We start from the raw sequence: 14,771 nt of genomic DNA, 5'->3' as shown, positions 1-14,771 counted from the left end.
TTTAACTCGCAATAAAACAACCTATGAAATAATTTCTTGGAATGTTCACAGTTTGTGGTAGGTATGACTACATTTAACATTTTTTGTCGATTTACATTGGATACTATATAGATAGTCTACAGAATAATATATATACATTTTATTTGATTTATGAGATAATTTAAGTCTATTATTACACATGTGTACTTGTGTGTATTACATGATTTTGATTTCATTACTTGATCACCTTAATTGCATTTTGGCTCTCCCGTTCTTAGTTTCTTATTCATTTTTAAAAACACAAGTTTTAATGATTGAATTATTTTTTGTTACTCTATAAAAAGTTTGATATGCTTCGTATAATAAACTGCTTTGATTCTTTCTTTAAACTATAAACTTCTTGCTATTTTCATTATTTTCAAGGCCTGTTTCTCTGAAAAAGGGTTCATACTTCACTTACTAATCCATTAAAATGAGGTAATTTTTTCAACTCATTTTAAAGGGATTTTTATTTAAAAGACTATTTCTACTCTCTAGATTTATATTATTTTGGCCAGAACTATTTTAGCCACCCTTTCGAATGCGAATCTATCTGCACTGCCGAAACTGCAACACACTCAGTAGCTGGGAAACATAATTTTTACCTCTTTCAACTGGTCGGGACGCGTGCGGACAATGATACGTGAACGCTGTCCGTACCTGATCCTGCCAAGAGTCACGTAGAGTCCGTGGCCCACGGCTGGCAGGCAATCGGGAAAGTTTCCGGAAGTTGAGTGGAGTTGAGAAGTTTGGCCATTTGCGCCCGTGGAATCCACTCGTGGCAGTCGCTGCTCGATTGGGGGGCACTTAATTAGAATTTAGATTGTGGGCATTAATCTCGTGGCTAATGCCACGTTGAGATCGGAAGATATCGGTGGACAGGCGCAAAATTGCCGTTGGCCCAATGCACCTCCTGCTGCCGTGCACGCCGCTGCACTGCGTCCCTTTAGCTCGCCTCGGGTACATACAAGCTACAAAATAATTTTATTTTATTTCAATTTGATTTCAATGAAATCCACACGACGTCGTCAACTTTTATATCACTTCTAAATGCTTTGGCTGCATTTTTGAGTGTGACAGCATTTGGGCCACACCATCTATGGGCTGAGAGTGGGCCCGAAGAGCATTGGCACAAATTTCGGACGCCCCACGGGGGGAGGGGCGGATGCTTGGAAGAACAAGTTGCATACTGCGATGCATTGTTCGCGGCTTGTTTTTGCTGCTGCTGCGGCGACAGCTTTCGCGGGGGTTTATTTATATAAAAACTTAAAAATACATCAACAGATGCCTATACAAGTCCTGGCGCATATTTCCCTCTATTTTCTTCTCTCTGCTCTATGTCGAAGTCATAGCAATCTTGGCAGCTAGACATAATTTAGTGAAAACTAAATGAAACTAAATGATAAATGGCCAGGCCGAATGGAGAAAAATGAATACCCTGAAAGCTTTCTTTCGGCCAAATTGTTAATTAATTGGCAGAAAAAGAAAATGGCCGGCGGATGAGCGAAATTCCAGTTTCAAAGGGCCAACAAAAAGGGGAACAATAAATGGGGCTAATGGATAACAGTGGAATTGGTTATATAAGTATTAATGGTTATCTCTAATATTGTTTAAGCTTCAGGTTGATTCTTTAGGAGGGCCAGTAAGTTCCTTTTCTTATAATTAATTTTAAGCCGAACAAGTTTCTACAATTAATTATTTTATTTTATTATATCTGAGGCATTTCTGAGAGTTCCTTGATATCTTAAAATTATCAATTTATTTAATTCAAATAGTATAACTCAAAATAATTTTATATTTAATTGTGTAGGCAGTTAGTTGTTTGGTAGTTAGTATTCTTTCCAAATAAAAACATAAAATAAAAAATTTGTCAAAATAATGTTAAAAATATTTAACATCAAGAGTCCTTGTGAAAAACCAAATACAATTTCATGTAAAATTGATTTCAAATAAAAATTTATTTGTTATTTAGTTGTGATAGAATCTCTACATAAATGGCCACTAACGAGATCACTATCAAACGTCTTGGGCAAGGCACAATGCCCGGAATCAAAACACTTTGGGCCAATAGAAATGATGTGTATCCGGCCCCGGCGCCCCGAGCGCCCCCTCGTGTACGGCTGATCCCCAGCCAGCGTAGCATATCGCGAAATTCATCAACATGTTACTAGCTGAACAATTGTTCAACATGATAGGGACAGGAGCACGGGAATGGGAATGGGGGCTGGGATGGGGCTTAGGAATGGGCCGGGGCATAGAATGGAGAGGAATGGTGGGGATAGGGGTGCAGATGGGGGTGAAGATGGGGGGAGCGGGACAGAACTTATTTAAATGCGGTGGACAGAGCGCAGAACGAATCACTCTGATTGCTGTCGCTGTTGGATTTACACGTCGTGAGTGCCGCCTGTCCACCAATCCGTAACCGTAACCGAATCCGTAGGATAACTATCTGTATCCTTGTAGTGATTGCTCCGAACCGCCGAACCTAACCCAAACAAAATGTGTGACGAAGAAGCATCAGCCCTGGTGGTGGACAACGGATCCGGAATGTGCAAGGCCGGATTCGCCGGAGACGATGCGCCCCGCGCCGTATTCCCCTCGATCGTGGGCCGTCCCCGTCACCAGGGCGTCATGGTGGGCATGGGTCAGAAGGACTGCTATGTGGGTGATGAGGCTCAGAGCAAGCGAGGTATCCTCTCCCTGAAGTATCCCATTGAGCACGGCATCATCACCAACTGGGACGACATGGAGAAGGTCTGGCATCACACCTTCTACAACGAGCTGCGCGTGGCCCCCGAGGAGCATCCCGTCCTGCTGACTGAGGCGCCCCTTAACCCCAAGGCTAACCGCGAGAAGATGACCCAGATCATGTTCGAGACCTTCAACTCGCCTGCCATGTACGTCGCCATCCAGGCCGTGCTCTCCCTGTACGCCTCCGGCCGTACCACCGGCATCGTGCTCGACTCCGGCGACGGCGTCTCCCACACCGTGCCCATCTATGAGGGCTACGCCCTGCCCCATGCCATCCTGCGTCTGGATCTGGCTGGTCGCGATCTGACCGACTATCTGATGAAGATCCTCACCGAGCGCGGCTACTCCTTCACCACCACCGCCGAGCGTGAGATCGTTCGCGACATCAAGGAGAAGCTCTGCTACGTCGCTCTGGACTTCGAGCAGGAGATGGCCACCGCTGCTGCTTCCACCTCTCTGGAGAAGTCGTACGAGCTTCCCGACGGACAGGTGATCACCATCGGCAACGAGCGTTTCCGCACCCCGGAGGCCCTCTTCCAGCCCTCGTTCCTGGGCATGGAGTCCTGCGGTATCCACGAAACCGTCTACCAGTCCATCATGAAGTGCGACGTCGACATCCGCAAGGATCTCTATGCCAACAATGTGCTGTCCGGCGGTACCACCATGTATCCAGGTGGGTCTTTGGTTTTATTAACAGGATCAGCGTGTTGGTACTTAATTAGAGCACAAGTGCTTATTAGGAATAAGAAAATTTCCTGATTTATAAGAAAAATTATGATTATGATTAGATATTTAAACGTATAGAAATTTCTTCTATAGGACATCGTAAAATAATAGGATGAGAAATGAATATTGAATTGGTATTAATTCTCATAAAATCTCTGGTATAAAGAGATCAAAAGAGAAGAAATGTAAATTAATACTGGTCGTAGAAACAATGATTGGGTACTCAGCTTATAAATAGATTCATTCTCTAACGAAATTTAATTTGGAAAATCGGCTATAAATAGATATTAAATAAGAAAATATTTAATAACAAGGGTAAATCCCTTTATATCCCATCTTCTCAAATTCTCGTATTAATTTGAAATTAAATTAATTTGTATAACCATCCAGGTATTGCTGATCGTATGCAGAAGGAGATCACCGCTCTGGCCCCATCGACCATCAAGATCAAGATCATTGCCCCACCTGAGCGCAAGTACTCCGTCTGGATCGGCGGCTCCATCCTGGCTTCGCTGTCCACCTTCCAGCAGATGTGGATCTCGAAGCAGGAGTACGACGAGTCCGGCCCCGGCATCGTCCACCGCAAGTGCTTCTAAGCACTTGACCATCCTGGCCAGAATCAACATCATCTCCTCGACGGCGTGCCTGGTGTTTGTCTCTCGCATAAGACACTCGCCCAGACACTGCCCGCCAGAACGAGGACGAGGACGAGGACGAGGACGCAGTTCAGTGAAAAGTATCTTTAAAATTACATTTAGTTGATGAAGAAGTTTTAACATTTAGAGAAAACAAGAGAAAGAGAACAAGAAAGACCAGAAACGAGCGGGCAACGCCTTCTTTTTATTACTCGTACCATTGATATTTTTATTTGATTTGACTCGGAATTCCCATTGCCTGATTCGCTACCCAGAGTCGATGCCGAAAAAGTCTCGAAACAATCGGTTGTAACGTGCAATAAAAACCAATAACCCATGTGAATCGAACTGAACTCGAACGTCACAGGGCACGGACTGGGGGAAACTTTTCTAATTAGACCTCGACTTAGCCGAATGTCAATCAGGCACTTGGCCAGCAAAAACTTATTGCTTATTGTTGGCGAGAGTGGCAGGCAATCACAGTATCTGTTTCTCGGGTTGTCTGTCACATTCCGTTTGCCTACCCGGATGGATCTGTGGATGATGCCTCAGCGGGCGGAAGGACCTCCTGCCTTCTGCAGGCCGAGGTGACAGTCTTAACTCGACTCCAGCTCCGACTTGGGCAACTTTCCGTGCTCGCCAACATAAATGTTTATGTTCAACTTTTGGCTGCAAAGTTTTCAGGTTTCGGCGAACTATGCACAAACCAGGTGCCAAAAACTGTTGCTTAATTAGTTGGGGAGAAACTTTTGGTCTTGCTCGCCGAGCAGAGGAGTCTTGCCGAGTTTATTGGTTTAATGCTTGCCATGGCCAGAGCCCGTAAATGTGGCAACTAGTCATCAGACTTGGGCCACATGCAAATGGCGACAGGCTCCACTAATTCTTTTACAATATTCAATGCAATCTCACCGGGGCTCCAGAACCGTCGCACCACTCGACCCACTTTGACTGCCATAATTACACTTTTAGACCACTTTCCAGGCACAATTGTCTCGGGTCCATTGCTCTAAGTGTGGTTCATCCATCGAGAAGCCGGAACATGGGGAAATTAGTGCCGCCATTCGGCTTATAGCCAAATGTTTGGCGGTACAGGCCACTGAAATGGTCAGGACGGGTTGTGTGGCTATCGCCACCCATCGAGAAGCCGGAACATGGGGAAATTAGTGCCGCCATTCGGCTTATAGCCAAATGTTTGGCGGTACAGGCCACTGAAATGGTCAGGACGGGTTGTGTGGCTATCGCCACTCAATCAATCAATGGACACAGCCTGGGCACCAATATTTCCCACAAACGCACCCAACTGAGAGGACAACAGTTGGTACGTTTTAGCCAAGTTTTCAAAATCCGTTTTCAGAGTGATTTGAACGTCATGATCCAAACCATTAAAGACTAACCTTCCAATTTAAGAGGATTCATAATAGGATTCTGGAAACTAAATCCTTTACTCTACAACAGTTATTTATACTTACCCCATACAGGAATCTTTCTAGCTCTTAATATTCCCATTGCTAGCATATAGAGTGTTAAAGTATCGAATAGTCCTCTTCCCAAAAGGAAACTCATAACGGTTGTATTATTCGGCAGTCCTTCTGCGCCCATCAAATTGAATTTAATTGCAGTCCGGAGGAGGATGCGTTTGTGTCCTGGAAACATCTCCATATCCCACCCACTCCCTGTTCTGCCGGGTTAGCTCACCGATTGTTTGTTTGTCTATCGCTCTTAGTTAGTTGAAATTTGCTGGATTTGCTGTAGCTGTTGTTGCAACAGAAAGCGGAAAGTGGCAAGGGCGGGGGCGGATTGTTTATTTTATGCTAATTTAATGCACTCTCCTCCTACAGCCCATAGCCAGCCCAGTGATACCATTATAATTTGGTGTTAATTCCGAAGGCAAATACTTCAACGTATTTGCCATTTTCATTATGCAGATTTGGCCGAGCGCAAAACAAACATGCTGGAATTAGGGCCCAAAGTTAACGAGTTATCTTCCTGCTCCGGAAAGGGCCGAAACTTTAACAAAAACTTGGACTTGATGGTCGATGGTTCTGACAAGCTAACAAATTGTTTTCCCTGGCTGGAGGTGCACCACATGCGGCCAGGATATTAATAAAGAAAAGGGCTCCACCATGATACCAGGCCCCTCCATCTTCGTCAGCCCGGGCGGCTGTCCTTCAAGTCCCTTCCACAGCTCGAATCATCTCTCCCATTCAATTCTCCAAGTTTAACTGACCGCAGCAGACTTTGTAATTGAGGCGACTCCATCAGCATCTTGGCCATCATCGCCATCGCCCTGAATTTCCCCAGGCTGCCGCAAATTTAAATTTATGTGGCAACTGGCTGAAACTGACATTAACCCAAAATAAAAGTGAAGCAGACTCCGGTCCCCACATGAGGCCCTTTCTTTACTCGGGAGTAGTTTCAACTGAAATTCAATTAATGCACAGCAGGTAATGAAGCGCTCCATTCGATCTGTGTATTGAGATGCAAAGAATTAATGGAAATCGGTGGGTGGAATGTCAGAGTTGAGAAATTGCCATGAGCCTCCGACGTTGATACATTGCTGCCTTCGGAGGTTCCGATTCATACACGTATCAGCGGAAAAAGTCTGATTTATTTATGGCACAATTACTGAGTCATGCACAAGTTGGCCACCAAATTTTCGTATATAAATCTATATATGTCTATCTATAATATATGAGATATTTAAAGTTCCTTTCCAGTTTTTCCCGCCGAGCCTAGCCTTCAAAATCAGAGTAATTGGATTGGTCAGAGCACGTCTAGGGTTTAAGCCACGAATATACTTATCGAATCGCGGCAGTCCCCCAGTCTGGGAAATTATTGACAGCTTTTACTTTTCACTCGGAAAAGGATAAACACACACGTCAGATACTTCCACCCTGTGGTGTTGTTCCACACAGAATCCGACTCCTTTTATCCTTTCCGCGTGGGCTGGTTTCAGGCTTAAGGCCCATGAATGAAGCGATTATCGCGTCTTTGTCAGCAGCATCAGCGATTGAGGTAGTAACACGGCCGGAGGTCCTGTCCCGACAAAGTAAGACGACGAAAACAAGCCTCCCGAGGGAGCATCCTTCGTTTGCCGTTTGTCAGGTATTGGTGGGTCCTGCCAAGGACACAGAGTGGGACACGGTGGAAAGACACACAAATACGCAAGGGTTTCATAAACATTCTTGGGGATGCCCACGTCTGACATCCGAGTCCACGGCCCCCAGTTGCTTGGAAACTTGAAAGTCCCTTACCCGGATAATATCCAGTAATCCTGCTCTGGTCTGTGTGCATGGCGCTCTTCTAATTCAATTAATAGTTCCTCGCAATTAAGCGCAGTGATTATTGAAAAAGAGGAGAACGAAGCCATTACAATAAATTGGAATCGCATGGCTGGCGGGGGCTTCCCCATATCCTGCCCTATGCCAACAGGGATAAGCCGGAATCGAATGGGAACAATCACGGTATCCAAGACTACTGGGTGCTCTTTGTAATTCAAAGATAAAAGTGACTGTATAAGAAACCAATGAGTTCTCTTAAAAAAATGCCCTTGTTTATATTTATAAAAAATATTATTTCTTTAGGAATTCCCTTCATGATACAGTGTGGTTCAAGGTGTGCTTGATGGTACACAATGTACATACACCCTTTTATTGACTAAATTGAAAGGTACCCTTTGATAGAGGATATCAAAAGTAGAGGAAACTCAAAGGCAAAGGCAAAGGCAATATCAATGAGGAGGAAAAAACGAGAACTACATAGTATGGGAAGTGGGTGAGAGTGGGTGAAAGCGAACAGTTTTTAATGCCCATCAGGACGCATCAGCTTAATGCCGATTGCTGGAATCCCGCCGGGATGATTTCGAAGCTCATGTGATGATGAGATGAGTGCAATCCAAGAGCTTGAGCATACATAATTACCAGACTGAAGGACGCGGCTAAATGGGGCAAACTGAATTATATGAGAGGGATGCACGTGGGGGAGAGGGCGAAGGGCTATTCAACAGTGTTCGTCCTAGACGCTGACATTAATTACCATAAAGTCTGCATTTTAGGCATGCAAAAGACAGGACGTTCAAGATGCGCGAAAACCGTCAAAGGAAGGGCTTCCACTTGAGCCATCATGACCCGGCTGTCAGCACAGGAGTCGGCCCGGGACTTGAGCTTGAAAACAATTTGCATACGGGAGCAGGCGCCTGGAGCTCAGGGGCGAATTTTCCATCTACTTTATCGATGAAGTGGATCCCGGTCCCACACGCAGGTGGGACAGGTGGCATCACAATCGAGGGGGATTTGATACTAAGCAGCTGCTATTTATGGGATTGTAATTCTGTGGGGAAACAGACAAACGGTCTCTCCGGAAAAAGTATGTCTCGATAAAAACCCAGTAAACTTGAATGGCAGAGGATAAATTTTAAGACGTGGTAAAATAACTAAAAGTCTTTAAAGCTTAAATTTTCCTTTCAGTTCAGGTCGCAGGACTCAGTTGCCAGTTCCTAGTTTTGATTAACAGAAATGTTGCGTTAAGCATTTATTTTAATTGTGTCATAACAAGAGAATAAAATGAACTAGAGTGTGGATTTTGGAGAGAATAGATTCCATTGGAGCACTTTGTGTTCCGACCTTAATTTGGTTTAACAACAGGCCAAATATTTGACCCTGAATGTTGCTTGGTCCTTGGGATTCATTCTCAGGCAACAAACTATTTTCATTTGCCAGTTCAACAAAACCACAAACGAGTTAGAAGGGGGCCATGCCACCGACCAGGCGAACGGCAACGCCAATAAAAACTTTCGGGCTTAAAACCGCAGAAAAGTTGAAAAGTTTTCCCTTGATTTTATGAATATTGACCGAATCAAATTCAATTGAATTGGAAAAGGCGAGACCGCGCCGAGAGATCGCAACAAATGCTGGGCGAAACTATTTAAAAGCGAATTTCGGTTTCGACCCAAGTTGAAACAATTGCAGTTCGCAGAGGGCTTCTCTTTTGGCGGAATTTAATTGCAGGAAAGGGGGAGCCCTTTCCGAATGTTCGCACCACCAGATCCTTGCGGACTTTTCACTTCATCTCCTAATTGCGGTCGGCAAGAGGAAAAGTTGGCGAATCTCGGCCGGGAAAAAGCAAATCAGGGAAAAAGCAAGACGAGACCGTGAGCATCGAAATCTTTTGTTAATGTTTTCCTTTTGTACGGGTTTTTATTCGGCCCTAATTTAATAAATGTGCATTAGGTCGGCCTTAAATAGAATCTGAGGCCCGTTCCTCGCTGCGGCTTCGCTGGCTTCTAATAATAATAATATGGCTGAATTTTAAATTCAATATTTTCATATTACCCGGAGCTTCGGATATTGAAATTCCAGACGCGGTCGGGGCCTGTTTGCAGTCCCATTGTTGTTGCTGCTGCCCTTGGCTTTATTTTAATATTGCACACAATATGCACAAGGTGGAGGAGTGGCCCAAAGTGGGCGGAGTGACTGAAGGGCTGAGGGCGGGGCTGCTGCAAAGTAAAGAAAAGTGAGCGAGAAAAGTGAAAAGGTCGACTGGAATATGGCAACTGTTACAGTGGCTTTTGCAGTTATTGTGCCAGTTTAGCTAAACGAGTTGGTAAAGCCGGCGAGTTGTGGCCATAATTTATGTGCCCCGAATGTGGCCAGGAGGCGGCGATAGGTGGGAGATGAAGGCTCCAGGCCAGGATATTAAAATGGTCAGTCTGGCAAGATGAAAGCTGATACGGAGCATTCACAGAAATGTGTTTTTGAGGCGACCGGCCACCCATAGTTGCCAAGGCAACAGATTAACAACAGTTTTGCTTTTCAAAAACTGAAGCACCTGAATAGGTTGCCCTCGGCATAGAATTTCCTATTTAATCATTTCCCAGCATCAAATCTCAAACCACATTATTTGACCAATGCCATTCCAATCGAATGTAAATAATTCGCCATTGATGGCAATTCAGAATGTCAGTGATAAATAAATATCGTTGTGCGGTCCACTCGGCGACACTGAAAATTGAAAATTGTATTATCCGCAGGCCGCAAAAACAGCAGGCTTCAAAACAACTGTCACTGCCATTTGCGGCGCAAGAAAAACACAGTTTCAATATTAAAAACGTGCAAAACATGGAAATAACGACAATCGCCCGCCACTTTGTTATTGACGCTGAATATCATGACAATAAAATGCGTAACCACAATCTAATTTCGAATGAAAAAGTTGCCCAGCCATGGCATTCGATTTTCCGTCAGCGCCCGGCCAACGCCAGTTGACTTTTTTAGGCTGTGGTGCGGATTAAATTGAACGAGGCGGACGCAGTTGAAAAGTTTGATTAATAGCCAATGGCAAAAAGTTCAAATCAAATTGTTCGCTGCGAAATTAATTGCACTTCATGTGCATTAATAAAGGGTTCCGGCCTCGACCACCGCCCTTCCCCCGCCTGCCCGGGAATTAATGACGCTGGAAAGTATTTGTTGCCGACAGTGCTTGGCAAAGGACACTCGATTTTTGATTTACTCCGGGGCTAGGATGAAATATTATGTTTTTTCCCGCCAAGTGAGCGTTAATAATTAAGATTTAATAGGATCTGCAGCAGAACAGAGGGAAAATATCACGTATGCTGCTTCTGTAATATGGAAGCCAAGCACTTCTCTGGTTAGTTTTGTGCTCATAGAAAAAACATTGCCGCATTAGCACATCATATCCCTGGACGGAGTGCAAGCAACATCTCATCAAAACCAGAATCATCATCATCATTTCAACTTTGCCCCTTCTGAGCTATTCGGAGCAACATCACATCTTTCTCGTCCGCATTCGCAGTGGCATTCGCATTCACCATGCAGCGTGCACCAGGACATAACACTGGAATCATTTGCCCACAAACCCATATAAAGTAGTTGTTGTTTTGCTACCATCATGCAAAATGCAAATGACACACCATTACCTCAAAACGCAGCAACAACAACAGCTGCCACCAGGGGGAGTTGGATGGACGCGGCGGACGCCGAGGGGAGCTGAAGATGCTGTTTCCACGCTACTTTTTGTTGGCTCCTAATGGCTTTTAATTGTTGCGTTAAATTTGTAAAAATTTCACAGCGAGAAGTCTTTAGGCTGACGTTGCGTATGCGTAATATTAAGTATACGACCGGTGGTCGGCCAAAGTGAAATAGAGGACAGTCCGATGATTTAGTTCTATTGGTTTGGCTAGTAGTTAAAAAACATTAGCTATTAGATACTTTTAATGTTACTTTCATTGGGAATTGCAATTATTTATTTAGTGCCTCGTGGTACAAACACATGCAACTGGCAGTCATCTTTGCCCACGCACTGCTTTACCGACAGCGCTGTTCTCTTTGTCGGTCTCGATGCTCTTAGCTGCCTCTCTTTCACTCATCGTCCGTTTTAAGAATGAAAACAAAAATTTCCTTTCGTATGCCGCTTTGGGCACTCTTTCATTCTCAGAATGAAACCCAACCGAAATGCGAAGAACTTGCTCTTCTCATTTAGTAGTTCTCTCTGCGTTTTCAGTCTTTGAGAGAAACGATTGTAGGACTAGGACTAATCGGGTGAATAGGAAACGGTGGGATCGTTTTCGCAAACGGGAAAAGCACCAAAATGGTTGGATCCCAAGCAACATAGGTTAATGTTAATGGTTAATGACTCTTACTAATCTTTTCCAAGAAAGAAGCCTTGCGCTGGGATTTAACGAGTTAAATCCTTGCTAGAGGTTTACTAGGAAATTTTATATAACCAGGCCATTTTAAAGGCTAAAGTACTATTTAAGTCTCTTGAAATGTACATCTATAGTATTATGGAAAAAACTGCTAATAATAACGCAGTTTATTTTTAATTACCAAACCTATTTCCTAATAGTATTTTAAAAGATGTTTTAAAATACTTCACTATAAGAATAAAATTCAATAAAATTTACTATCGTACAAGATAAGAATGATTTAATATTTAAACCAATAATTATATTTAAATAAATTACAATAAATTAAAATAGTACAATAAATTAAAAAGCTCCGTTAAAAAATGTTTTTTTTTTAAAGAAAGAATTGTATCGGGAAGTATTTTGAAATTCATATCACAAAGCATTCAATAAAAATCTGTTTTAAATATAACCAAGCCTGAAGTTAAGAGCCCTTTAAAATATTATTTTATTATTAATAGGTACTTTAATGCCTCCAAGCTAGTTCCCAGGGGTGACTGTGTATTTACATATATTTGTCAGTGGCTTTACAGTCCTTCGAGAATTAAAAAACCCTTTAAACAGATTTCAACAAGTTCTTTGAATTTCGTTATTAAAATCGCATTGAATGAGAGCAGTACTTATAAAAAAATGAAGACACATTAAGTATTTGGAAAAGAAGAAAGACAATCGAGATTATCACATCCGAGTTGAAAAAATACAAAAAGTAAACACCCGATGGCATTAAAAAGCTGTCTTCTATGGGGGAGAATCCTTCTCGAATGCATTTTTGGGGCTGTTGTTACTCATTCGGCAAAATTTTCGTGTGTTTCTCTGTTTTATTTTCCTCACACTAATTGCACATGTTTTTCTGCGCTGGAATTCGTATGAATTTTCTTTAAGGAAACTGAACACGCTTAGACAGCTGTCTGTCCGCCCGTGAACGCTTCAGCAGACCTGACATTGAAGTTCCCCCTTTCTCCGTTTCAGCGGCCCTTGGAGAAAAAATGCGGCGGTTGGGAGGATGGAAGACTGACAGAAAGCAAAGCATTGTGTGCAAAGGAAAAGTATTTGTTATTATGATTGTTTAGTGCTGTCGCCGGAAATTTCATTCAAGTGGATGGAGAAAAACAACAACAACAAGGACTGCAGGCTGCAGGCGACAAAACTGCAGCTCTTAGGATGTCCCGGGGACCGACAGACAAACAGCGCGATTCAGGGTGGGGAAAAAGCGAAACGGAGAACTCACTAAATAATAACTTTTGCAGCCAGCTAACGAAGAGAAAGCCCAAAAAAGAATATACCCAAGCGACGAGGGGTGGCCTGAGAAGTGTACATATACCATTTGATACAATTATCCTGATTCTTCCGTTCTGGTGCGTAAATACTTTACTTTGAGGAAGCACTCTCAAAGCAAACACCAAATAAACTTGTCCGGATTGATGATAAAGTGCCAGTATCTCAGAGCTGGGCGGGCAGCTGCATCTGTATCTGTATTTGTATCTTACAGCTGTAGCTGTAACTGGCGCTATCCAGATGCTGATGCAGGCCATGAAAAGTTGGTTTGCATATTTCATGACACTCTGCCAAGGAGTGCGATTGCCAGAAATTTCAACATTAACTCACACGACCTAAGGGGACTTGGGGACTGCGCTCCTTTTACCCTCCGTCCTTGCATCCTGGCGCTCTGGCTCTGGCGCTCCTATTCGTATCCACCCAGTTGTGCACAACTCAGCTCATTTCGTCATTGTCTTGGCTCGCACTTTGTTTGCCGTAGCAGTTTAATCATTCGCATTACATGCGTGAGCAAAATGGCGGAACACGGGGGGCCCTACACGGTTGCACCCACCAAACCCAGCCACCCACTCGCGCTCAAAGTATATGAATTATACACAGCTGTGTACTCCAGTTACCAACAAGAGAAGTTCAAAAACTTTCGTTGATTCAGCCGAAATACAATAAAAATTAATTATTTTAACAGCGTGATATTTTGTATTAAATATTCTTTTTGAAAATTCTTAGCACTTACGAGTCAAACATAAATTATATTTAAATAAAGCATTCCCCATCAACAATATTTTATATTGGGATCATGAAAGATTTTTAGTTTTACAAACATAAACAGACTGAATAATTTGAAAACTGCTAAAAGTATCTGCCTGGAATATACATACTAAAATTTATTTTTATGCTAAATATAATTATTACTATAAATTGGAAACTAATTAAAAATCACAAAAATGGTAGGCACTAAGAAACATGATCTAAAAACTATACTACATATAGCCTATAGTCCCTGTCTAAAAATAGTATGTATGTTAGTTGTCCTTGTTCCTAAGAATTATTAAAAATATTGTACTCCTCATTGATTTAAATACAATATTTCCCGACCAGACCATAAGAATAGTCCCATTAAAACGTGAAAACTCATGAAGCAACCCTCTGTGTCATGAAACAATAAATTAATAGTAGCATTAAGTATGTATACCGCGAAAAAGCATACGAATTTATGCGTGAGTGTTTTTCATCTGAGTTTTTCTGCCAGCTTGCAGTGGTCCGGGCAGATTAAAATGCAATAAAGACGGAGAAAAGGCAGCGGGAGGCCGATGAAAGGTGGGCAGGGCGGAGAAGACAAATGTTTAATGTTGCATGACTGGATGAACTCGTCGGGTAATGAGCTCCATTAGAGAAGAGCCTGGGGCTGTCAAGAGCCGGAGATCCAATGATATTTGAACCATAAAAAGTATATGCACTGTAGAATCCTTTACTGTCCTCGGTCTCTTCAATTTCCGAAAGTCGAAAATCTTTAAGGCTTATGCATTCGACGGCGACTAAAGACACTTAATGAAAGGCAAACGTGGCGTATACGCAACGTGGGCATCAGCTGCACTGAATTTAAGGCCGCGGGAAATGAGAAATAATTATGAAGGCCTCGGCACTCGTACTCAGGCATTCAATTG

The 14,771-nt window shown here is 43.0% G+C and overlaps 1 protein-coding gene across 1 annotated transcript; it reads left to right on the top strand.

The window, feature by feature from the left end:
• The first annotated feature begins 2,341 nt into the window (after positions 1 to 2,341).
• LOC6493807 (actin, larval muscle) lies at positions 2,342 to 4,473 on the top strand. The gene is made up of 3 exons (XM_014909056.3): positions 2,342 to 2,411; positions 2,482 to 3,442; positions 3,886 to 4,473. Exons 2-3 carry the CDS (start codon positions 2,518 to 2,520, stop codon positions 4,089 to 4,091), a joined length of 1,131 nt encoding a protein of 376 aa, XP_014764542.1. The 5' UTR covers positions 2,342 to 2,411; positions 2,482 to 2,517; the 3' UTR covers positions 4,092 to 4,473.
• The last annotated feature ends 10,298 nt before the right edge of the window (positions 4,474 to 14,771 follow it).

This window comes from Drosophila ananassae, chromosome 2R, assembly GCF_017639315.1.
Source record: "Drosophila ananassae strain 14024-0371.13 chromosome 2R, ASM1763931v2, whole genome shotgun sequence".
Classification (NCBI taxonomy): Eukaryota; Metazoa; Arthropoda; class Insecta; order Diptera; family Drosophilidae; genus Drosophila; species Drosophila ananassae.
The sequence above is the reverse complement of the archived record's forward strand: the minus strand, read 5'-3'. Positions and strand labels throughout refer to the sequence as shown.